General features: G+C 42.9%; 1 protein-coding gene across 2 annotated transcripts in view; it reads right to left on the bottom strand.

Moving 5' to 3' along the window:
- Positions 1-23,634, bottom strand: part of UTP20 (UTP20 small subunit processome component) — a 64,479-nt gene that overhangs the window by 16,333 nt on the left and 24,512 nt on the right. For both annotated transcript variants that reach the window (XR_005931488.1, XM_030002953.2), the window contains exons 23-45: positions 23,228-23,318; positions 21,938-22,023; positions 21,251-21,376; positions 20,524-20,690; positions 19,794-20,002; positions 16,631-16,774; positions 14,121-14,200; positions 12,976-13,202; positions 11,866-12,010; positions 11,361-11,448; positions 9,844-9,987; positions 9,158-9,208; positions 8,916-9,068; positions 8,214-8,369; positions 7,674-7,814; positions 6,628-6,765; positions 5,200-5,339; positions 4,601-4,680; positions 3,453-3,742; positions 2,891-3,030; positions 2,250-2,406; positions 1,352-1,450; positions 589-756 (exon numbers count right to left, since the gene is read on the bottom strand). Coding sequence is in view for 1 of the 2 variants with exons in the window: in XM_030002953.2 (XP_029858813.1) it covers positions 589-756; positions 1,352-1,450; positions 2,250-2,406; positions 2,891-3,030; positions 3,453-3,742; positions 4,601-4,680; positions 5,200-5,339; positions 6,628-6,765; positions 7,674-7,814; positions 8,214-8,369; positions 8,916-9,068; positions 9,158-9,208; positions 9,844-9,987; positions 11,361-11,448; positions 11,866-12,010; positions 12,976-13,202; positions 14,121-14,200; positions 16,631-16,774; positions 19,794-20,002; positions 20,524-20,690; positions 21,251-21,376; positions 21,938-22,023; positions 23,228-23,318 (3,220 nt within the window). In the remaining variant the exon portion in view is untranslated. The remainder of the gene's footprint in view (positions 1-588; positions 757-1,351; positions 1,451-2,249; positions 2,407-2,890; positions 3,031-3,452; positions 3,743-4,600; positions 4,681-5,199; positions 5,340-6,627; positions 6,766-7,673; positions 7,815-8,213; positions 8,370-8,915; positions 9,069-9,157; positions 9,209-9,843; positions 9,988-11,360; positions 11,449-11,865; positions 12,011-12,975; positions 13,203-14,120; positions 14,201-16,630; positions 16,775-19,793; positions 20,003-20,523; positions 20,691-21,250; positions 21,377-21,937; positions 22,024-23,227; positions 23,319-23,634) is intronic.

The raw sequence follows: 23,634 nt of genomic DNA on the forward strand, positions 1-23,634 counted from the left end.
GCTGCCATTAAGTCCCCAGCTCTCTACATAAACAGCATCCCATCGCCTTAGCTCTGCCCCCAAATCCCTCCCTTTCTCTCCAGTGCCTTCTCAGCCTCCAGGCAGTTCACCTATCGCCACCAGGACACTCCAGAGCTCACGAGCAAACCAGGGCTCCACTTCTGCATGAGCTTGCACTCTACTCAAAAACTGTATCTCTGAAAAGGCAATTACTGCACATGGACAGACCCTGAATACATTTTGGTGACATTTCCTCCATGCGCAAGAGATCAAACCACAGAGCAGCTTTGCAGGACTTTGGAGCTCCAGGGGAAACAAGAGTTGACAGAGGGAGAGGGCATGGACAACCCATAATGGGATGTTTCCTCTCTAGCAGGGGTTGAAAGCTTCCTAGAATGCCAATCCCTGTCCTGGACACCCATAGTAAAGTCTCTTTTTATGAGCTGGGTGCATACTGCTTTCCAAAAGAAAAATGGGAAGCCAAAGCAGGATAATTTCACAGTAGCGACCCAGAGGCTCTAGAGTTTCTTTTAGACCATACAGAATTGAGAGTGCTCAGAGTTAAAGACTCTGGCTGACTTTTCTTACCTCTTTCAGTGGCAGAATAAGTTTCGTCACCTGCCCCTTTCCTATGAACTTTCCAAGAATTTCATAGGATTCGTAACTCTTGCTCTTGCGTGCTTCCATGACCTTGGAGACAATTCCCTTCACTTCCTTCTCTTCAGCCACATTCCCAAACAACTCTTGGTTGAAAATCTTTGGAAATCAGGAAAGTGAATGAGAGGAGCAGAAAAGCAGAGACAGATTCCTCCAGTAGCAGCAGAACACCACTATTTTTCCCCAGTCACAGAAAAAAAAATTCTCCAGGTTTCCCACAAATCATGTCTACCTTTCCTTTGTCAACATAAAACACACCAGTTTGAGCACACCAGATGAGGATGCTGTTCTCACACCCCTCTGTGGTGTTGTGATACAACGAGTAGGACTGCAGTCAGACCAAGATATCTGAATATACCCCATCTGAGCTCCTGGGCTCCGCGGACAGCACTGACTAGAAGTCTGTTGACTTGCTCAACCATTTACAGAACACGGAAAGATAGTTAGGTATCTTAATCTTGAACCCATTGCCTCTCAGGATGCAGGGCTCATGATACCGCCCCAGAGATACTTTGCTACTCTGCAAGGTGTCTGCTGATGCCTCAGTAGAAAACAGTCTCCTTCCTCTGCAGTACACACACAATCAGCCCTGTTTGCCACCAAGTCCGAGACAAGCTACACAAAACCTCCTCCTCCCAGATGCTGCCCCAGGCATTTCATGATGCTCTTTCCTTCAATCTTGAATAGCTTTTACCTCAATCAGGATGTCTAAGCAAGGGTCCAAATCACCAGCACTGAGCCTGGTAGTAAGGCCCTTCAGTAACAGGTTCACAGTGAAAGTCAGCACATGGAGCTAGAGAAAAAGAGAACAGATAATGTTTCCAAACCCCTGCATAGAACTCTTTAATAATAGTGGATGGGGAGACTCCCATAGCAGAGACAGCACAACTCACACACAGTACTTGAGCTCTCATTATAGGAAAAAAATCACTGGGAGGACAAGAATCCATGTACTGGCAGTGGGAAGAGGACCCCTGTCCCTCCACATACTGGCAGGAGGGCTGGAGTCTCCTCTTTCCCCTGTGTTCTTACTGATATTTTTAGGCTGTGCTAACTGGCACTTTCACTGTTACAGCAGCTAGAAGCTCATGCTATTCCACAGTGGTAATTCACCTAGAAAATTATTCTTAACCCCAACCACCATGGAAAGATGAATTAATAGTCAGAGCCTTGGCTCTGGATCTAGGAAGTAAGACTTCAATTAGCATCACCACATACTGTCTGTGCAGTCTCTGTGGCAACTCACCTCAGACAATACTTAGCCCTAATGACCTTACTGGAAAGATTTCCACTAATCTTACTGGAACCAGAAATTCATCCTTCACCTCCATACCTCAACTCTTCACTGGGAAAATGGAGATCCTCTCTTCTTCCCTACTTAGACTCTAAGTTCTTTGGGTACAGACCCTCATTTGACACTTAGCATAACGAAGACTGATAGTATGCACTAGCACTAGCAATAGGATTTAGTGTATTATACCAAGCTGTTCTACCAGTGCAAAACAATTTCAGTAGCAACTTCCCTTTGGATTCTCCTCCTAACACATTAAAAAAACCTACAGAGAGCAGAAGAGGAAGAATTTCAGCATTACCTGGTACCCATGGACGAGAGTGGACTGCATCTCTTTTAAGATGTACAGAAGGTACTGGACTCCCAACACTTCCATGATTTTTGTGAGGGTGTTACGGGCGATGTCCCGGATTTCCTGAAATCTGTTCCTCAGAAATGTGCAGACTTTCAACAGGATGCTGGAAACAGAGATAGACAGCTTAGTTCCCAAACTCTGCCCCAAACAGAGCAGAACTAATTACACTGCTAAGGGGGCTGCTCTTCAGGGCTGTTTCACAACTAGAGCTATGCTCAAAGCCAGCCTCACAGAAAAGCTTTATAGTCATACACACACCTACTGTCTGTCAAGACATTTTACCGATTGTCCTTTCTTTCTGTACATTGTTCTTTCCCCAGCTCTGCCACCCCTACCTCTGCACCTTGCATCACAGCTTTGCTCTTACTTAAGGATTGACCAAGTTCCTTTCAAACTTAGCTTTACAGAAGTGAAATGCTGACAGAGGGTAATGTCACTAGGAAAATGAGTTTCCAAAAAAAAGTATTTGAGGAGTGTAAGGATGCACCTCTTGGATTTAGCCTTGTACGTAACCACAGCCTGAGAAAGGTGCCTGCACTCATTCCCAGCACAATGAACAGCATTTAAGGAGCTCCGACAGGATTTACCTTGGCAGGTTGGCTTCCATCACTTCTTGGGGAAGACACTGCATCATCCTGACCATTGCAAAAGCTAATGGAACACGAACTACCTCATCATCATTCACAACGTTGGATTTCACAAGCTTGTGTTCCTCGTCTCTTTTAACCTTTTTAAGAGAGCAAGACACAATGCACTTTTAATACACATAAACAAATCCTGCTTTTTCTCAACTAACCCTAGAAGAGGCCAACAAGGCAAGTTGCTGTCCTCTGCTGACTACAGGAAAAACCCAGACAGCTAAAGGACAAGTAAGAGGAATCCCTGTGTTTTCAATACAGGAGCCACGTTGGGTGCTAGCAAGTGGCTGAGAACTTTTCAACAGGCTGCACAAAGTGAATTGTTTCAGTCTGTCAGTAATCTACATGATACAACAAAGGCGATGAAGCCTCTTCTATGCCTTCAGGTGGTCTCTCTCCAGTTGTGTCTATTTTTAATGTGCTGCATTTCCACTGGGCTCTGAAGTAGCACCCCAACATTTATAGTAGCAGCACAGCCCTGCAGAACATCTTTCCAGTGCCAACTCCTCACCTTTGCAACAATACACCTGTGCAATTTAGGCAAAATGTTGACTGTCACTGTCTCTTGAATGTGTTTGATCAGACACTCCAGCTCCTCTTTATTTCGGGGTAAGAAAGAAACAGGTTTGGTCACTTGCTCAGCATCCTCAGATGTCTCAGCTGCTTGCTTAGGTTCTGCCGGCTCCTCAGGGAGATTTTTCCCTTTCTTTTCCTCAATCACCTCCTCTTCCCCTTCACTCTGCTCCAATTCCATGGCTTCTTCACCCTCCACCACTGGCTCAAGATCCATGGCAGCGGCTTCTGTCAAGTAATTGTCAAAAGCACAAGTAAATATAGGAGGCCACAAAAATCGAGCCCTTAAAAAGAGACTCTTTTGATGGCTTTGTTCTGGACAAAGACCTATCATCAATGACAGCAAGCAATCAGTAAGCATCAGAGTTGTTTTAGTTGTTTTACTGGGTAGAGCAGCTCTGGCATGCCAGTTTCTGATAATTGCCCCTCAGGGATAGGCTTAAAGCAACAGCTAGGTTACTCTTCGGCTGAACTTCATAGACAGCTTAGCAAAGGTCAATGTGCTTGAACCTTAGAGAACTGCCATTCACTTACATTTGAGAATTTCACAAGGCAAGAGGTAGTGACAAGCACAGGTGTGAGATATCCTCCTCCTTCCTCAGAATATCCCAAAGGCCATAACATAGGTAACCATAACAGTGAAGAAGCCAAAGATGCTACTTTTTCCCATGAAATGGCAGGGGAAGCAAGGCGAGGACATACAGCACCCTTCTCAGGCTACAGATAACCATGAGAGCAGCCAACATCAAGGACAAAAATCTCAGATGTGTCAGCAGCCACATGGGTGGGTGCAGACCTTGGAGAACCCCTCAGATTTCCATAAACCCAGCTGGGGCTGTTTTGACTTATGGAGGCCTGAGATGGAGAGGTAATGTGGAGATGGTTCCCCCCACCTCTCCTCACTTTGTCAACACACAGGAGGACAGTCTGCACTGCTCCTGAGGAGGCAAGTCAAAACTAGCTTCCAATGTGCACATTTTAAAAAGCTGGGAGTAGCTGACCTCAAAAGCAAAACACGAAATTTCGATAAGCTGCACTTTGAGCAGTTAGAGGTAGTGTTTCTACAATCAGGAGCAGAAAGCTCACCTTGGTTGTCAATGGTCACAAGCTGCTTTTCAAGCGTTTCATGATCAAAGTGAAAGGCTTCCAGCACTGTCTCTAACAAGCTGTGGAAGAAAAACACAAAGACAGATCAGCCCTCCGCACAAAAAGGGGAGGCTCTATAGACCAATACAACAGAAAATCTTACAAGCACTTCTTGGAAAACTTCATACCCAGTGACACTGCAGCATAAGGACGTTTACCCTGAAATAACAGCCCAGGAAATAAAAACTGGCTGCTTTTCAGCTAGATGCATTCTGTGATCTAGCTCACTGTGAAACCTCACAGGCGGTGGTACTGAAGCAACGGAGGTGTCCCAGGAGCAGAGACAGCCTGACAGAAGCAGAAGCTGCTATTGCTGGCATGCACTCAGTAAGACACAGCGTGAGAAAGTAGGGACCTGTTAATCCTTCATAGTTGCAGGCTGCAAGGCCATGCCCACTTTCACTTGCATAGGGCCACCTCAAAGTGGGCAACCTCATCCCAGGGAAGAGGCTAAAATCCATGTGATGCTCCTTAAGACGCTGAATTTTGCCTTAGCAGTCTTTGGTTAAACCTAGAGCAGCATTGCTCATGGTACCTACCTGACTCCCAGCTTTGGACTGATCTGTCCTGTTTGCAGGACATGGATGAAATGCTTTAAGTGGTACAAGTACGCTGACCACGACAGATGTTGGCAAACAGCTCCAACAACTTCAACTGAGGCTGTTACCATATTTTCATGCTGCCCGAAAGATAAAAATTCAGTTACTGTTACACATTCATGATGAACATGTGTCTAAAGCATACTTAAAGCAACAAGAGCCAGAAGAAGTAATGTCTGTCTAGTGGGGATGCTTGGTGTTCAGCCTTTAGATCTCCGCCCAAACACCAGGTTAAAAATAAATACATGAATAAATAAATAAATAAATATCACACTTCACCAAGCAGCTCTCCAGACCCACTTCCTCCAAATATTTCTGCACACATTTAACTTTTCTCACATAACTAAATCTATGGGCTCACTTGCGTGAAGAACTAAAAACCAGTCAAGATATCTAACCACAGACACATGGCACGTTGCTGGGCTATGCTGATCAACTAGAAATACACATCGTTAACCCATTTCTGATGCAAAATAAAATGTGTTGATTGAAACCTTGGTGAAGAACAAACACATTTTACCTCCCATTCGTCAAAGAGTGACTGCAGTCACTCTACTGATGGGCACAGTCTGAAGGGCTGCAGGTGCTGGGTCCTGTGCCTAAGCTCTAATTGTTTCTGCTTCAGAAGAATATTGCTGACAGTAAGCAATTAGACATTTGCTTGGTCTGACATAAGCAGCTCTACTGCTCTCCTGACAGTGTGCAGGGAACTACAGCAGTGTGAAACCTTGCTTTTCCAAGTCACAAGTAGAAAGTCTATCCACATTGACATCACAGGTAATTTCACCGCATATATTTTCAATAAAATGTATGGGAAATGACAAACTATGTCACCCTTCAAACTTTAATTACAAAGCTGCTAATGATTTCAGAGGTTTTCAGCAGATTCCTGCAGCTCCCCTGTAACTCCAGAAAAAACAGTATTTATTCCCACCTCAATTACTAGGCACAGCCTATGTTCCCCACCACACATATTTTGCTGCCAAACAGTAACTAATCTCACAAGTGAACAGGAAGAGAGCAGTTTGGAGGCAGAGGGGAAAAAAATAATTACCTGATTACAAAAAAAAGCAAACAAATATAACCCAAGTAAAAAAACCAAACCAAAACAAAACCCCAACCAAACACTTAAGAGATCCACCTTCAAGAAACAGGACAGGTTTAGCAGATATAGGATTGGGCCCAGACTGCATCTGCACCTTCCAAACCCTCTTTCTGCCACAAAAAGCAGCACACTGCTCTTGTCTGAAAGGGGAACACTCACTCCACAAACCTATCAGCCTTTTAAAGTGGTTAGTCTTTTAAAGCAGAATGGTATACAAGAAAGGTGAAAATATTCAAATGGATGCATTCAATCTAAAAGCCTACCTTAAGCATTTTTTCATTAAAAATGGCAGTAGTAGCATAAGGCATGATGTAGTTCTGCAGGGATTTAGAAGACAGCACAAGCTTTTTTTCAGTGAGCTGCTTAGCCAGTTTCCTCAGAGCTCGTGCCCTCCTGTGGATCTGAGCCAAACATGAAAGACAGTGAATGAAGCCTTTGAGTCACAGCTAGCACGAGGGAGCACATACATTCAGCAGTTCTGAAAATGTCTAATTTTAAGTAATGACATAAACATACTATGGTCATTTCCAAGGACAGGCCATGCCCTTTTCCTTCAGTCTCTGGGCTTTCACTAGCCTTTTGCCTCAATAAATATTCCAACTCAATGGGATATTTCACTGTGAATTCACAATCATAAGACTGTGCCATCCTAAGGTCTCAGACAGGGAAGGGAACTGATACAAGATAAGGCCTGATAAAATTACAAAGAAAAAATTTAGACTCTACATATAACTATGGATGTAAGAAAGGCGCTCTCTGATTGCATTTCTGAAAGCAGGAGAAACCCTGTATTTTCATACTGCAAGAAAAACCAGGAGACGAGGCTTTGTGCGACACATATTACAAAGGTCTGTGAATGAAAAGGGGCTGCAAAGCCTCGAGACAGAGAGCAGCAGGGAACAGGCTAGAAAAAACGAAGACCTGTTCCCTGCCTGTGTCAAACGGATCCTCAGGGCGCTGTGCTGACTGTGGGTTGGGTCACACACAGGTTGTAATGTGGAGCTGCCTGCTCAAGATCATGAACAATCACTTAAAATGAAAGCCATTATTTTAGCTAAATTAGGAAGAGGTAAAAAACAGTGCTGCTAAATCATAAACCCAAGAAATTTCTAGATGGAAATATGACTTTGATTCACAACCACCCATATGACAATGCCCACATCCCTTTTTTTCAACAATATCTAATGACACAGGTTCAATTTCCCTGTAAAGACAGCACACAGATGCTTTGGAAAACATTACCCCACAGTAAAATGCTTTTGTTTTGGCAGGGGGAGAAAGGCACTAGGGAATGCCTGTTGCCTTTTACCTGCATGTGTTTCATGTTCTCAAAGAAGTCCATGTCAGGATCATGGCAGTTGGTCAACTGGACCAAGTCCCGGAATTCAGGATTTGCTGGGAACGTCTGAATGAGGCAGGAAAGCAATGATGTGTAGTCCTGCTGGATGCTCTGCAAACAGCAAGCAGTGAACATTAAGTACCCCTCAGAGAGGTTGCTACACACTCCTCAGAACAGCAGTGCTGTCATTTACAAATATTTCAGGCCAGCAAGTCCTATTCTTTGGTAACAGCAAATACACCTGTATTTTGGACTGCACATTAATTAAAGTTTCCCCTCCAAAGCATAAACTACAACTAAGAAAAGCTGAACAATGGCAAAGAAACAGAAGACAGACGAGTTCTATCACTTTTTAGATTTTAATAAGATTTCAGATGAAGGGTAAGTTTACAGTGGGTATCTGCACTTCTTATCCCAGCAAGGGACTCAGAGAACTCATCCATAAATGCCTCATATACCCTGGTGTCCTGAAGACAGCTGGAGATGTGTAATCAGATAACACTGCCTTACCTCAGTCTTACTCTTCAGCCCCCTTCTCACAGACTCCAGGAGAGTGTGCTGGATTAACTCCTTGTAGTCATCTTCTGTGTGGTCAATTTCTGCCAGTCGGCGAATAAAACTGGTCAAGCAAAGGCTTGCGTTGTCACTAAGAGCCATATCCCCTAGCTGAGTGGATGAAGAAATTGCACCACGTGAGTCTGGATACGACACCTTTTTCTCCCCAAAAGACTGGACTGAACAGTACCACCAGACACAACATAACAAGGCCTGTAGAGACCCAGTCACTCTTGAAATCCTTCCTGTAGAAGTTCTAGTCCTGAATTAATGCCCACCCTTCCAATCAGGAAAAATCCTTTTACATTTACCAGCAGGCCCACATAACCAGAACATGCTGCAACAAAAAGAAAAGCAGCTTTTCAAGACTGTAATATGCCTTTTATACAGTACAAATGGACTGAACAGTTCCAGGGCTCACTGACAGAAAGGTGCACCGTGCTCAGGTGAGCGTTCTTGCTGCACTGTATTTGCCCTTCCAGACACACAGATGAAAAGGCAAGTGGACAAAAATTAAAAACAGGTGTTTCTAAGGAGACTAAAATATGCTCTCTGAAAGTTTCAGAGTGTCAAAAAACAGCCAATTGAAATAATTTGGAAGTTAGATCCATCACAGACACATGGTGCACAAAACAAGAGAAGGAACATTCAGCCAACCTGGATGGTATAGAAGCAGTTGTGCATAACAGGGATGAGGAAGTCAATATCCACTGCTTGCATTTCCTTGATGTGGGCTGTGATTGACTGGAATGCTGACAGACGTACATCGAAGTCGATATCATCGAGATGTCGTTGATCAAAGGCATTCAGCTAAGATAGAGCAACAAGTCATTCATTAAAAAGGCCAGAAACATGACAATACAATGTTGGGGAAAAAAGTGAGCAAAGAAACTGCATACCTTAACAACATCAGTAATATATTTCAATTCACAGTCCAAATCAGATAAAGTCTAAAAAGAAACATAAAAGAAAACAGTTTAACTGTTATAGTTGTTAAAAATTTGGAGAACTCAAGACTTTACCACTTCAGAAAAGAAATAAAGCAAGCAACAGCATCAATCTTTCTCCTGTTACAAGCTTAAAAAGAGCCATTCTTCCTTAAGTTCGAAGATGTGTGTTTTAAGTTCCTGAGTTTCTAAATAACTACACTGAATGTTTCCTGGATTTTCCTGCTGAAAAAAAAGTTATGTAAGTCACTTCAAAGATGTACAAAACAGCCTGACCGCTATAAATCAGTAAGAGAAGAATACAAATAAACATCATCTTCAGGATGCTGAAATCCATTCTTATTTCATAAAGATAGAGGATTTGTTAGGGATGAAGTATGCTTTATTTGGCTTCTCTTATACAAAAGAACCCTGGTGATGCTCACATCAACCAGGCTGTAAGCCAAAACTTTTAGAAATCTTCGTGCAGTTCATTAATTTCTATCATATGCAATTCTGTTACTTTCACTTAACAGATGATGTAGATTAAAAAGGGTTTTAAGCTCATGTACAACAAAGATAAATACTGCTATTTATTTTGTTCTTGATCTCTTAGACTGAGTAAAAAAGGAACAGAAAGACATGTAAAAATGCAATACCTGAAATACCAAGCACAACTTATGTCGAGACAGTTTGTTCTGGATGACAGAAAAAAGCTTTGCCAGTGGTTTGAGAAAGCTTGTAGGGTTTGAGCAATGCCTCAGCAAGTTCTGCACTGTCTCCAGAATGTCAATCTCTGTACCCTGAAAGAGACAGATAACTGTCAATAAATATTGAAATCTCACGAGATTATTCCATTTCCTTGGGAAATATTTCAAGACAGAGTGAACTTAACCACTTTGCTGTATTTTATTCAGATCACAGATACTGAATAAGAACAAAGAATTAGGAGGACACAACGCAATCATCAAATCTCAGAAGCACTTGCAACCTTTCAATTAGACACAAGCACAGTGTTGGAGAAGAGTGCCATCACAACCAAGACTTCTTTTTTGTGTCTCTCCTCAAATGACTCAAAGGTCAGGAGAACTAATAGAGCTTTAAAAAGCAGTATTTCTTTAACTTGTGAAATGAACATTAACAGCACCATATACTTGTATGATCTTCCTGAATGGAAACCATGTATGGTCCCCTAATGACTCACAGATTTAAAACCAAAGAATCCTCTCTGAACAATTAAATGACCACTTGCAAAGCAGAAGCTACAGGTTGCTGCCTAGCAGTTCTTTCTGCAAACCTAAAATCTCTCATTAAGCAACTGTATGTCTTTTAAGAAAAAAGAAGACCCAAGCCTGGATCCAAGGATTCAGGCAATCAAGCCGAATAATTGATAGATTCATTCATTGTAGATGGGACTATATTTCTGAAAACAAGGTTTAGCAGCGAGGGAAGCCCAGACAAAATAGTCTACCAATATTCTCAGTGCTTGATTTATTTAACAGTTTACAAAACCCTAAGCCATGGAGAGCTCTGCTTCCTTCAGCTGCAGCTCATATGCTTTGCATGCCTGAGGAATTCAGGATTTCAGGGAAGTTTCAGTTCTGAGATACACTTCTGTACCCACAGATGGATTCCTTAAGAGTGGAAGGACAACCGAACAGAAGCAGCAGTTATGGGAGCATGTTAATAGCACTGTACAAAGTTTGCCTTTCATCCTGCAACAGACCAGCGTAGCACTGCCCATTACACAGCATGTACTACATACTCAACCATATGTATTCATATTGCCGTCCAGATGCTGTGGCTTTGGATTTGGGGTGCATAAAATCCACAGTGAAGAGCATTTATTTCAAACACTGCAAGGAATTTGGTGGATCGACTACAGTGGCAAAGGAGGTAAAGACTGCATAAAAACTTCTGCAGACCTTCCCCACGAAAAGGGGGAACAGAGTCAGCCTGGGCACTGGCATCCCTGCAAAGTATCCAGTAACTCGTACACATCAACACACAATGTCACAGCGTTCTGAGCAGACTACAAATACATGAAAACTTAATTTCTAGCTAATCATGAGAAATGGCATGTAATCAGTAAGATTTTTAACCGCAGCTTAAACAAATATACTTTATTAAAAGAAAAACATATGTTTAATAGGGAGGGAAAGTAATTTCTACCTACCTGCTCCATGTTACTCTGATAAAGGAAAGGGAGAAGAAGGCTCACAAGCACTGAATTCTGACTCTTTTCTTGTATAAATTTGCTGATCCTGCACAATGAGACAAGGTAATTTACTATTCCGTATCAATCCAATCACCAGTATAGAGCAAAAAAGAACTCAGTCAGCACTAGTGCCCTATCACAGGGCTTTGTCAGCCCATCCAGGCTAATAGACTGTACCCACCAAAATCATGGTATCAGCCCAAGCATTCAGTTCCCAAGCATTTCTGTACCTTTTCCTACCCCCAAGAGGCGATGGCTTTGAGTGCCAGCAACAGAAACAGCTAGAATCAATTTCTGTAAACTTTTCACCTCGGTCACCAGCGACTTGCAGGTATTTTCAACTGTTCTAATTTTAAATAGTTTGAGACTTAACGTTTTTTAATTTGGACCTATTACAAAAAGCCTCTTTCTTCCTCCTTCCTTCCACCTTTTTAAGTGTTTTGAGCTCTAAAGAATCACTTACTTGGAAAGTATACTCAGCTCCTTGCTGACTTGAGCTCTATACTTCTTCTTTTTCACCTTCTCCATGCTTAACATTGTTTTGCTGAAGTATTGAAGTATGGCAGGAACGTGAGGCAGAACCAAGCGGCAACCTAGGCTGAGGGTCTCTGTAAGGGATACAACAGTTAGCAACACCCAACTCTGCACTGCAAGCAACAGAAGGGAGATCCAACCCTACACAAAGAGGGAAACGCAGACAAAGGAGGTTTCATCAGTGGAAAATCAATGGGATCTATGAATGTGCAGGGCAGCTGACTGCTGGGAACATGCACCAACACTTGCTGAGACCGAGTCTACCGTGTCTGAGCTGGGACCAAGGAAAGCACGCACAGAGAACAAAAGCTCTCACGGATTTCAGTAACAGCCCCAGTAAGTGTGGGCTTATCAAAAGGTACCAAGGCTGTTCCTCAAAGGTAGTAACCATCTCCTAAAATGGCTGGAGCATTTATAGATGTTGTTTTCTTTATTCTACCACCAACCTCTTGTGCAAATCAAAGCTGCCATAACAAGGGCACAGCAGTAAGTGCTCTCCTTTCCACTACCTTTGAGTGTTACAGGTGAAAGATGGCTCCACAGCATCAAACACAGCACACCACCCCTCCTGTCTACTACCACTCAAAGATAAAAGGAATCAATGGCAGATCTTTCTTGTCAGGGAGCACAGACTAAACATCAAAGTGATACCTGACCACATGCATATGGGGAGTAAGCCTTTATATAGAACTTGATGCTAGGCTCAGGGTCAAGGCAGTGATGCAGCTCTTAAAGTTACCATATCAGTCAAAGCTTCACAGACAAAACAGGTCAACACCACAAACATTTTCCTTCTTCTTAAGGAATTTCTCCATGCTCAGGACCCTGACACTCAAATGTGGATCTCAACAGTCATTAGACAAGCAGGACTTTATAGTTTTTTAGCATGTCAAGACAAATTTGTACACTGACGTTTCCATCTCCACTGGGAGGTCTCCTTCCCTGGTATCCTCAGCCAGTGCAAAGACAACCTCATCATAACCTAACACCTCCATCCAAAGCACCCAACGGGCCTCTCACGACTCTTACGCAGGCATACCTTCTGTCATGTCTCCAGTGACCATGACAACACAGTCAGTCACGCTCAAACTGGAAACCTGCTCAGTGGGTTCAAAATCTGGGCTGTTGAGAAGGCTATCAGCTATGTCCATCACAAGACTGGATGTGGCCTCAGACAGATTCTTGGCTGACAGCACAGCGAACACATTTGACAGTATATCACACTCCGGGTGATCTGGCTGTTGCTTGGCCAGCAAGGGGAAATACCTGAGAGAAATATTATAAAAAAGGCTGGCTGAAAATTTAAGTTCAGAACTTTATATATAATTCTTTTGTGCAAGAAATCACACAAAGAGATAATGACTATCTTCTACTTCAAACAAGGAAAAAGCGCAAAAAATGAACAACGTCATGAAAAATAGAATGAAGGGAGGTTGAAAGGTCATCAAGTCCCTTTTCTTGCTTCAAGATAGCATCATCTAAACCTAACCCTTTCTCCACAGATGTTTGTCCAAGTCTTCTGTTAGTTTGCTCCTAACCTAATGATCCAAGACCATCTTTTTACAGAAGTTTGTATACAAGTTCTTCATGCCTACAAATGATGTGTCTTAAAACAGATACTGGATCTTCCTAGCAAAGGAAAAGCAGTGAGTCTGTGGAAAAGGCAAAAATCACTCAAGACAGCCGAGCTGGAATTTCTCACAGTGTCTGCATCAAAAAAAAGCTCTCCTACAACTTTCAGTATCAGAATCTCAGTCACAGATTCTGTGCTGAACGTGCCCACATTCTTTCATAAAATAGAAAGCAAAAGGGAATCAAAAAACATGAATGAAATTATATATTGTAAAACTGACTTGGTACCTGCTAAGACTAAGAAGTCGTTGGTCAACACACGGACATATTCTAAGAAGTCAGCCCTCCTCCTCACCTGTCAGCTGGGTTTGGGCTACATATGTGCTTAAGTTGTTAATATATGGGAAAAGCAGCCCACTAAAAAGAGAGTAACTGCATAAATTGGAAAGCTTCCCAACTGCATCTGGACTACTATCAAAAGAATAATGGCCTAATGGAAAAAGAAAATATAGGTTCTGACACAATTATTCATAACCTGTTAGTGTGCTCTTTCTTCCTTGAATTTTCTGTACTCAGGAGAGGTACTTATGCCTCTGTGAGGAGAACACTTACCTGGGATTCTTACTCCACGTGTGAATGAGTTTGAGTAGAAAAGTTGGAGAATACTGACTCTCTGAAGCCAACCTGCAGACCTAAGGGAGATAAAAATCAGACACCAATGCAACACGAGTAGGTAAAGCCACTTAAAAACCTCACCTCTAACAAAGACCTCGCTACAACCTATAGTTACCTTTCTTAGAAAGTGATTTCATCATCACTTTTCCAGCTTCCTCAGTACTTGAGGAATCACTCTTAGATTATCTTACTTGTATTTATACACTATTCCAGCTACCATTTTTGCCCTCGCCTTGAAACTGGCTCCCCATGGAGCCTCACATTTGCTGCAGAGACCTAACAACCTCTCCCGGACATACCTATGAGATCTCAAGCGCAACACCCAAGCCTCGGTCCTCCCACGCTTCCTATGCCCTGGCCGCAGCACCTCCCATTCCAGCATCTGCTCTGTGTCTCCATGGCCTCGCTGATATAAAAGCACCCCCTCTGCTCAGGAAGAGGCTCGAGCACTGCACTGCAACCCAAGAATGGGATCTCCTAACAGGGTTCTGTGTCCAAAACCACCCCACCTAAGAGTTGCCCAGCCTCGGCCCCACACAGTAGCTGCTGCTCCTTCACATGACTGGACACAGGCAAAAGAAACCCAGTGCACAGGTCTGGCTCCCTCCTCTCTGCCACTCTGCAACCCAACAGGCTGCACGCAAGTCACACAGCTGGGTTTCCACCCTGACCACAGCTGGACTGTCAGCAGGGCACTGCTAGCGAACACACAGGCAGGGAACGCTCCAGTGCATTTGGCGGCAATAGCCAGGATGGCACATGTGGGGTTTGGACTAGCTCAGTCTGGGCTCAAGGCCTGCACATAACAGAAAAGAAGGCAGGTCTGACCGTCACAGCCAGGGTCTTAGAAAGCTTCTTCTCCTGCCCCCAAAGGCTGGTAATGTTATTGCTGTGCATAAAACAGAGCTTTTCTGAATGCTGTACAATGAAGAGTAAACCGTTAATCCAATCCTGCAGGAATGCTGCTGTGCAGGCTAATGATATTGAGCCTCTGCAGCAAATTCCTGGGGTATGAAGGGCAGGAAACTCCAGTTCCAAGTACAACAGGCTTAAAACAATGTGCCCTCTCCAGGAATTTTTATACACCTCAGTTCCATAGCCCTAAAAAAGGAAAGCACACAAGTCAAATGATTCTTCTGCCAAAACCAAATCTTCCTGCAGTTCACCAGTAGAGACTGCCTTTAGAGGGAGCTTCTGGATCACACTACCATCCAAGCTCCAAAACCAGCTCTGTCTTCCTGACATTGATAAGGGCAACAGGAATTCTAACTATTTAACAACAATTTTACATCTTGTTCAGATTTACTTAGCGTTTCCAAACACAATACTCCCCGAAAGCATTAACTGCTTTGCTGACTTAAAGCCCGAACCACACGCTTGAACTGCTCTGGGACTGCAGTAAATGTTCACTGCTTTGCCCATGTGGCACCCTGGCCTTGAAAAGACTCCATGGACAAACCAGGAACATAAAACTCTCTGGTGCTCAGCACAGTGAAATACAGAGCTGTATGAGCTGCCTGAAACTATTTTATGTACTGTTTGTCCACATACATATACTACACATCACATATTGTTACTGGTAGAGCAGAGAAACAGGGTAGGAGTAAACAAACACAACGTTTAGAGATCTGGGGTTTCCTAGACCACAGCAGTTACTCCTGGTGCTCTCTGACAGGCTTTTTTGCCGCAAGGAAGTTGGACGTTTGGATACCTCAAAAGCCTCAGTGGAAGAGCTCTGTTGGAGTCAGCCCATCTTGTTCAGTTAGCCTTTGGGTGGAGGCGACTGCCTTTAGAGCAGAGACAACCCAGCAGCTGGTACAGGCATTCCCTCAGAGCCCAATGCACCAACACCACCAGCACAATCTCATTTTTAATACTGTGTGTTCTCTCTTCCTCTCACAATAGCGCATTTTCCCAACTCAGAGGTGATCTGAATTTCTCTGATGAAGGCCACAACCCTGTGCTTTGTCGCTGTGCTCACACGGGACTCCCAGCAAGCAGGTACAAGAGCACACAGCCCACTGACAGACCCTGCTGGGTCCTTCTTTTGCTGCAGCAGCACTTGTTTCAAGAACCCCCTACCACAGGCCCAATAACCATCTCACAGAAAAGTAACAAAGTGCACCTAGAACTGACTAGTATTACTTTGCTTCCCTGAAGCATCCAGGGAAGAAGTTTGCTTCTGTGCTTAAAGAACAAAGAAATGGCATCCATTTTATTCAGATGAATTAATTTGTACTTCAGCCTATGATTTGATTCTTCCAGGACAAATCAGACATGAGCCAAGAAACTGGCCTTGCACACACACATCAGAATGCCAGAATCTGTCTGAGGCCGCATCCAATCTTGTGACAGACATAGCTGACGTGATGGACTCCAGTGTAGCTGGAGTTCTCCAAATGGTACATGTTATACACAAGCTGTTTGGAAGAACAAGAAATACTTACCTGAGGCCATACCACTGCATGGAAAACTGCATCAATCTCTTCTACACTAAAGCTGTAGGTCTCATAATCAGAAAAAAACTCTGCCACAAGCTTGAGTCCAAGACGTCTCAAATTCTTCAGTGGATTAATCAACCTAGGCTGGACCTGTAAAAACAAAACAAAACCCCAGTAAGACTTTTGCAGAACAACTACTAACTATTTTCTCTGAAATTAAATACAGCAATTCATTGACCACAGATACAACCTTTGCTGGAACTATCACAGTGTTCTTCTGTTTTCTCCTGTAACTTGTTCACAGTAGCAATCTACCTCTCACAGCTGACCTCAATTTTTCTAAGAGGTGCCTATTCTTGCACTGAGTCAGTTACACAGGACTCCTTCAGCTCATGAAAATCCATGCTGACAGGTTTGCAGTAGCATCTGCCCTTTTTGGACAAAATGCAGAAAGCTACACCACAGTTACATTTCCAGTCCTGACACTTAAATAATTCTCTTTTACACAGGAAAGGACCCAAATCAGCTCTCAAAAACAAAGTTATACTTTGCACACTGAAATCTACTGGGAAGAAAATAAATCAACAGACAAGGAGAAGGGGGAGAAATAGAGAAGGCAGCAATATGAATCACTTCCTCCAGCAGCGCAGGGGAGGAGTATAGCATTTGGTTACAGGAGGATGCTTCCTGTACCCATTTAGCAGTTACGTTCCATAGCCTTTCTTGGGGAAAATAGTTCAGTAAGAAAATCAGCCACACAGCTAATCATGAAGTTATTCATGCACTGCTGCATTCTGACTCTCCTCCCTGAGAAGAGTCCTGACTTGAGTAACCTAAAATGTTTCCATACTGTGCAATGCAGCTCACAGCACAAACATGAGGTAGCTCCCTAGTGCAGAGGTACTGAACTCCAGTCTCAGAAACAAGAGCCACATCAGAGCAAATAAAGGCTGCTGTCTGAGACTGGACCTATGTCTTGCATTCCTCAGTCTCCAGTACATATCACGATCCCCCAAACAGAATAAACACTTATATCTCTTATTTTGCAAAGCAGCTTTGGTGTCAAAGCCTCACTGAAAGACATCACAATTTTTTTATTTGATATACCTATGAACTTCTGAAGACACTACCCTCTAGTATGCAATACACTTCTATACCCCCTTTACGCCCAAAATCACAGGTAAAAAGACAAAGAGAAGATGGTGGAAAATGTACCAAACTCTTGCCCAGGACCTCCTAGGTTGTGCTGAATGTGAACTAAAGGTGTGCAATCAGCTTCCAGGCAGCAAACGAGCTGCTTGAGGGGTCAAAGAAAGCACAAACCAGGCTGCTATTGCTAATGGTGACACCCAACCGAAATAATTTTGCGTCTCCCTCTGTTCAATTGCCAAAAGAGCAGTGCTCTGAGATAGAGTCTTTGAGAGGACAAAGAAACTCAATGCTGAACACAATCAGTAGGAAATGGTAAATGAATAATTTGGCTTAAAACAGTCAAAGTTGATGTTTAACTCTCCAGGCAGTATCAGCCTGCAATAAATTACTCTCAAATTCCAAGAATGTCTTCTAATCATTAGCCAAGATAAACAGATTTCTCACACTCTTCCTTGAGCTTTTAACATCTCATGGGCTAATGAAGTGCTAAATTAAGTTCAGACAAATGACTGTCACTCCGCACATTACATAATGATGACAGGATTACCGTAGTAACCATGGCAAAATGTGACTATCCCAGCAATGAATGAAGCAGCTTTTAAAACTCCTTCCCAGTCTAAAACATGTAGGCACATGCAATCCATTGCTTAAGGCAGACTATGGGATGCTGCTGTCCTAAAGTTTGCTTATCCCCTTCATAAATGAAGACAGTTGCAAGGTTCTGTGCAGCCTGCAGGCAACTATGGGACCTTGAATGCCATGTTTGATGGACTGTTTCCAAGGCAAGTTCTAACCTCGAATGCTCACAGATGGGTCTTGGCAAGAACACACGTGCACGGTGACAAAACATTCATTACCTAACACCACTTGCTCAGTCTACCATCACAGAATTACTTTCAACACACCACTTGCTCCGTCTATCATCACATAATTCCTTTCAACACTGCAGCGATGATGATGACTGTGCAGTTTGCTTGTTTCGCACCTAATATACAATCAGGCTCTGCACCAGACCAGATGAGTTTTCCTTTTCCTATTTGGACTGAAGCCTGGCAAAGGCACTGGTTTCAGAAAGATAGAAAAGCCTGGCTCAATATCATAGTTTCCTAACAGCTGGCAACAGACCCCCTGAGCTGGCTGAGCTAGAGCTCAGGGATCTCTGTGCTGCTGTCCTGGGCACAGGGCAGCAGTAAGCCAACTTACCCCATCTTTAGGTGAAGCCAATCTTTAACAGAATGTTCTCCTCATCTGACCCTTTCTGCATGTACAGCCATTGCACAGCAAGGGAAAAAAACATTCACAGTGCTCTGCAGATACCTGGCTGAGACCCAAATTGTGACACTGGATTAGCACGATTACTCCTGATACAGAGCTGAACATGCTTCTAGTGTGCTGAAAGCATGGCTGGTAGCCATGTTGTCCCTGTGTCCCATGACAGGAGACAATCACTGTAGATAATCACTGTGATCATCCACAATGCTGAGCTCCCCAGGGGTCTAGCACTGCAACAAAACACCTCAAAGATGTTTTGCTCTAAAGTCCTCAGGCAAGGAACTTTAAATCCTCTCCTTCCCCTGCTCAGATGTTTTATACTTGCAGCCAAGCAACTACATCTTTTAGGCCAATTTCAACTTCCAGCCATAAGATCTTGTTACGTCCTTACAACAAATCACTTAGCTCCCCCTCACGCCCATCTCTCCACAGAGCAGGCAGGTAGCAATGCACAGAGGTCACCTCCAACTCTCTCTTCAGTAACTCAAACAAAAATGCAGTCCAAAGCAGCTTTCTAAATACATTAACTCCGCCTGCACTACCTGAGCCCTATAGCACTTTCAGACAAGTATCATTGGCCTCTGTTTTGACAGACATCTAATTGCTAAACTTCACTCCATGCTGGCATTAAACTTGTCTTTACCTGAACCAGTGAAGGTGTGTGTACATGTGCAAGCTAAGGGGAGGAGGACGGAAAGGAATTTAATTTACATGTTTGTTTGTATATCATTTGCATATATTGTACCTTCTCTCTTTGCTGGAGGATGCAGGATACCACAGCTGTCATGCAGAGCAGAATCTGTAGAATTTCAGGCAGGTACTGATGGATCAAATGTCCCATGTTTTTCAACACAACTTCGAGACCATTGAAGAGGCTATGCTGACGCCCAAGAGGCAGGACTTTAGCTAAATCCAGCTCTGACATACTTCGAAGCACTGCAGTCTGGCAAGGCCCTGCAACAGGCAAAGGGACAGCAACTTATCCAGAGAAGCCCCATGAAGATATTCACTACCAAAAATAATTTTCAATGAAAAATAGTATCATCTGGCCCTAAATTACAGATCCTCACATTCAGCTTTTTACATAAGGACAGCTCTAGGTATCCATCTCTCTCTGACACTCAGACATCTCCCACTGCTACAGTATCAGAGCACTTTACAACCTTTGTTTATTGCCATCATATGCAGGCTAGCTTACAATGCCAGCGATTGCTCATTCCTGGCCTGCTACAGCTTACTTGCACAGCTGTGGCAGTCATTAAGTTCTTCTGACCTTGAACCTGTAAAACAGAGCAATCGTGCTTTGTAAGAAAAAACTCAGGGGAATCTCAGTCCTTATCAGAAGTTTACTTTCATCCTTCCAAGGCACTGTTAGAGACAAACTGAAGCACTTAACAGTACTAAGCATATTTAACCTCCCACAACTCTACAGGTCAGGAAGTACCATACCCCCAGGTTCTACTGCCTGTACCTACCATTACTGAATTGCTTCACAGCTTCAAAGAGTAGATCCAAGAACATCCGTATCTCTTCTGGCAGTGAGCCGGCAAGAAATCGCAGAACGATTGACATGCGAGTGCCCGCTGAAGACTTGCCCTGTGTTTTGCTCCCTGTTTTGTTTCTCATTCTGCCATAGAGAATTCTTCAAAAGCCAAAAAGAGGTTGCATTAGCTTTCAGCAAGCCATCTGCTTCCTAGCCTCTTATTCTGCAGGAGAAACTCCATTTAAAAATATTCTCTAGTGAGAACAAGCTGAGTGGAAGTCCCCTCTTCAGGGTCTCCACTGAATTACTACACATTGCCCAAAACCATCCCAGTGATAGATCAGCTTCTGCTACTACAATGGAAGCTTTGCTGGAGACTTCAGGTATAAAAATAGTTATCTGCACAACAACTTGCATCACTGTATCTTAATAAAAATAAGTGGCAATACTCGGTGAACTGAAAGGTTCTCACAGTTCTCTGTAAGACTTAGCAGAAACAATATTTACCAAAATGCTGTTTTTGAAGAAAACACCATTTGCATAACATGTTACATAAACGTGTTAATTAGGAAACCATACAGAACATCACAAACTAAGTCATCAAACTATACCATTAACCATAGATTTATCTCAACTGTTTAAAATGAGAGGCAGCAGCATTACATCTCTGCTCATGCTACTTTGACATGAAACTTTTAAACCCACACTTCATGACACACCTCATAAGAACAGGGATGAGATCTGGTCGATGCTCCATTTTTACCACTGCGGTCTCCTCAGAAATACTGAAGTGGACTATTTCTTCTTTAAAACTCTTGTCCTCCAGTAGCCTTTGTAAATTCTCCCTGAGAATAATAAACATTATCTGAGGGCAGGTAGGGTTATAAAAATAAACACACACACACACACGCATCTATATCTAATTACCTACCTATCTAATCTATGCTGTATATAAAATATTAAAGTACTATGTTCCCACCCTTTTATCAGAAAATATTTTAAAACCCAGCAAGTTCAAGCTAATTATGTAGCAAAGTACCTCCTGGACACATTCTGAAGCGATTATTCAAACACAAACTACAGTTTTTATGCTGTCACTTTGGGTGGTTATGATTCACCAGTACAAAAGACCCCTTTGAAAATGATGCAACTACTAAGCACACACTATTCTGGGACAATGAAAGTGATGCCATTTTCCTGTAAACAAAAAAGAGACACTGACCAACCTCAAGACCTTATTATTTCATTTTAGATAGGAAATATACAGCTGGCTAAAATTAAAATTTATACATATGTCTTCAACAAATACAGGAAAGGATCTCTCTTTGAGGCAACTGACCCCAAGCAGGCTTCTGATATCACAGCAGGCTCATTCACAGATGCTAAAATAATATAAAAGCTTTTACCTGTATGGCAGTAGATGAGGATGCTTGTACGTCATTATACAGTCAAGAGCTATTCTCTGTACACTTTGATCTTGATGGGACAGTAACTGCAAATGACAAAAGAAAGAAGTTGAGCCCCTATCTAGAAGACAGAAGTGCTTACTGAAAATAGTGAAACAACCCAAAGGCTCCAAGCTCATGGACTAACTTATCAAAAAGGAAACAGAATGTATGTGTTGACAGTATAAAGCCAAGATGTGAATACACAACTGCCACTCATAAAAAGTGGACATGGCTGCTAGTAGCTCATATACACTTCCCCCCCCGCCGCCCCCATCTACATAGGATAGGTATATCATCTGTTTTTTCATAATTGTCTTTTGGACCACTGTCAGCTTGCATTTTCAACCTCCAAAACCAGTTACGTATCTGGGAAGACCAGATTAAAAAGCAGACTACCCAAACCAGTAAGTGATGAAGTAATCTCTCTTCTTATGTCAGGCTGTTCCTCACACACTGTTTCGACCTTTACACATCTGTTCAATATTTTTGTAAGAATACAAGCAAACACATAGACCAACTCTTTTCCTAAGCAAAACTCTGAGGTTGACTGAAACAGAGTGGATGTTCTTTAGAGATTCTCAAATCTGGGGACTAATGAATGGACCTTCCAACTCCCACACTGGGTGCCACATGAAACCCAGGGAACTAACAAGTTCATGGTATTTAGTAGAGTTCTACAGCCCACTGACCGCAGCCTCAGGGAACTCAAACTGGGAACAATTAGGTCCTATTTTTCACAATCCCTTCAGGGAAATCCCTCAAAAAGGAATCTTATCAAACTGAGTATTCTTCAGGAAGAAATTCTGTTTTCTTTTTTTGATGCAAAATGATCTGTTGTTCACACTGACCATACTCTTTGTAGACACAACACTGTAGGAGAAGGACAAATCTCCTTGGGTCTTCACCAAGCGTTAGATTCAAAATCCTCTTCCAGATCCTGCCATGCAAGTGGAACAGACTCCCTCTACAGCCACTCCTCCACCTTGCCAAAGACTACTACTTGTCTGTTCCAGATCTGTTTCCATGAGCCACTCCTGACAAACTAAGCCAGGTATCTCACATAGGTCTTTACTAAAGGGGCTCATATCAAGTGAAGCCTGCTAGGAAGCCCTCTCAACGACAGCTCCTTTTTCAGCTACCATGCCTGGGTTCAGAAAATGACAGGCTTCTGCTGTCTCAGACACTGCATTCAAATAACAATGAGTTCACTTATTAGCAGTAATTCTAAAAGCCAGCAAATAGCATCACCTGGGTATACAATGTGTTCAACTTCTGCTCCAGATACAACGCACGAGGATTTGAGAATTTAGAGAAAACTTGTAAGTGGGCTATTAGTTGTCTGTAAAAGCAAACAAAAAAAAAATTTTTTTAAATGACCAGAAGAGACAATCCTGCACTGTCATAAACAAATTGAGACCTTTTATTAAAACTGATTAACAAGAAAGAAAAAAAAAAACCAACACAAGAGGATCCTTAGTCTACAGGCCTCCATTTCAGAGACATAGTGAGAGGTATCCTGTTTCCTCTCCTAAGCAGCTCTTTCCAGCTGTCACTTCACTGCACAGAGAAGGCCATTTCCTCAGTAGCTCTAGATGGGTTCAGCTTTTGACGAGAAAGGAATACAAACAGCCAGGATGCAGGCTGTGCTGGACTTA

Source organism: Aquila chrysaetos, chromosome 26, assembly GCF_900496995.4.
Source record: "Aquila chrysaetos chrysaetos chromosome 26, bAquChr1.4, whole genome shotgun sequence".
NCBI classification, from domain to species: Eukaryota; Metazoa; Chordata; class Aves; order Accipitriformes; family Accipitridae; genus Aquila; species Aquila chrysaetos.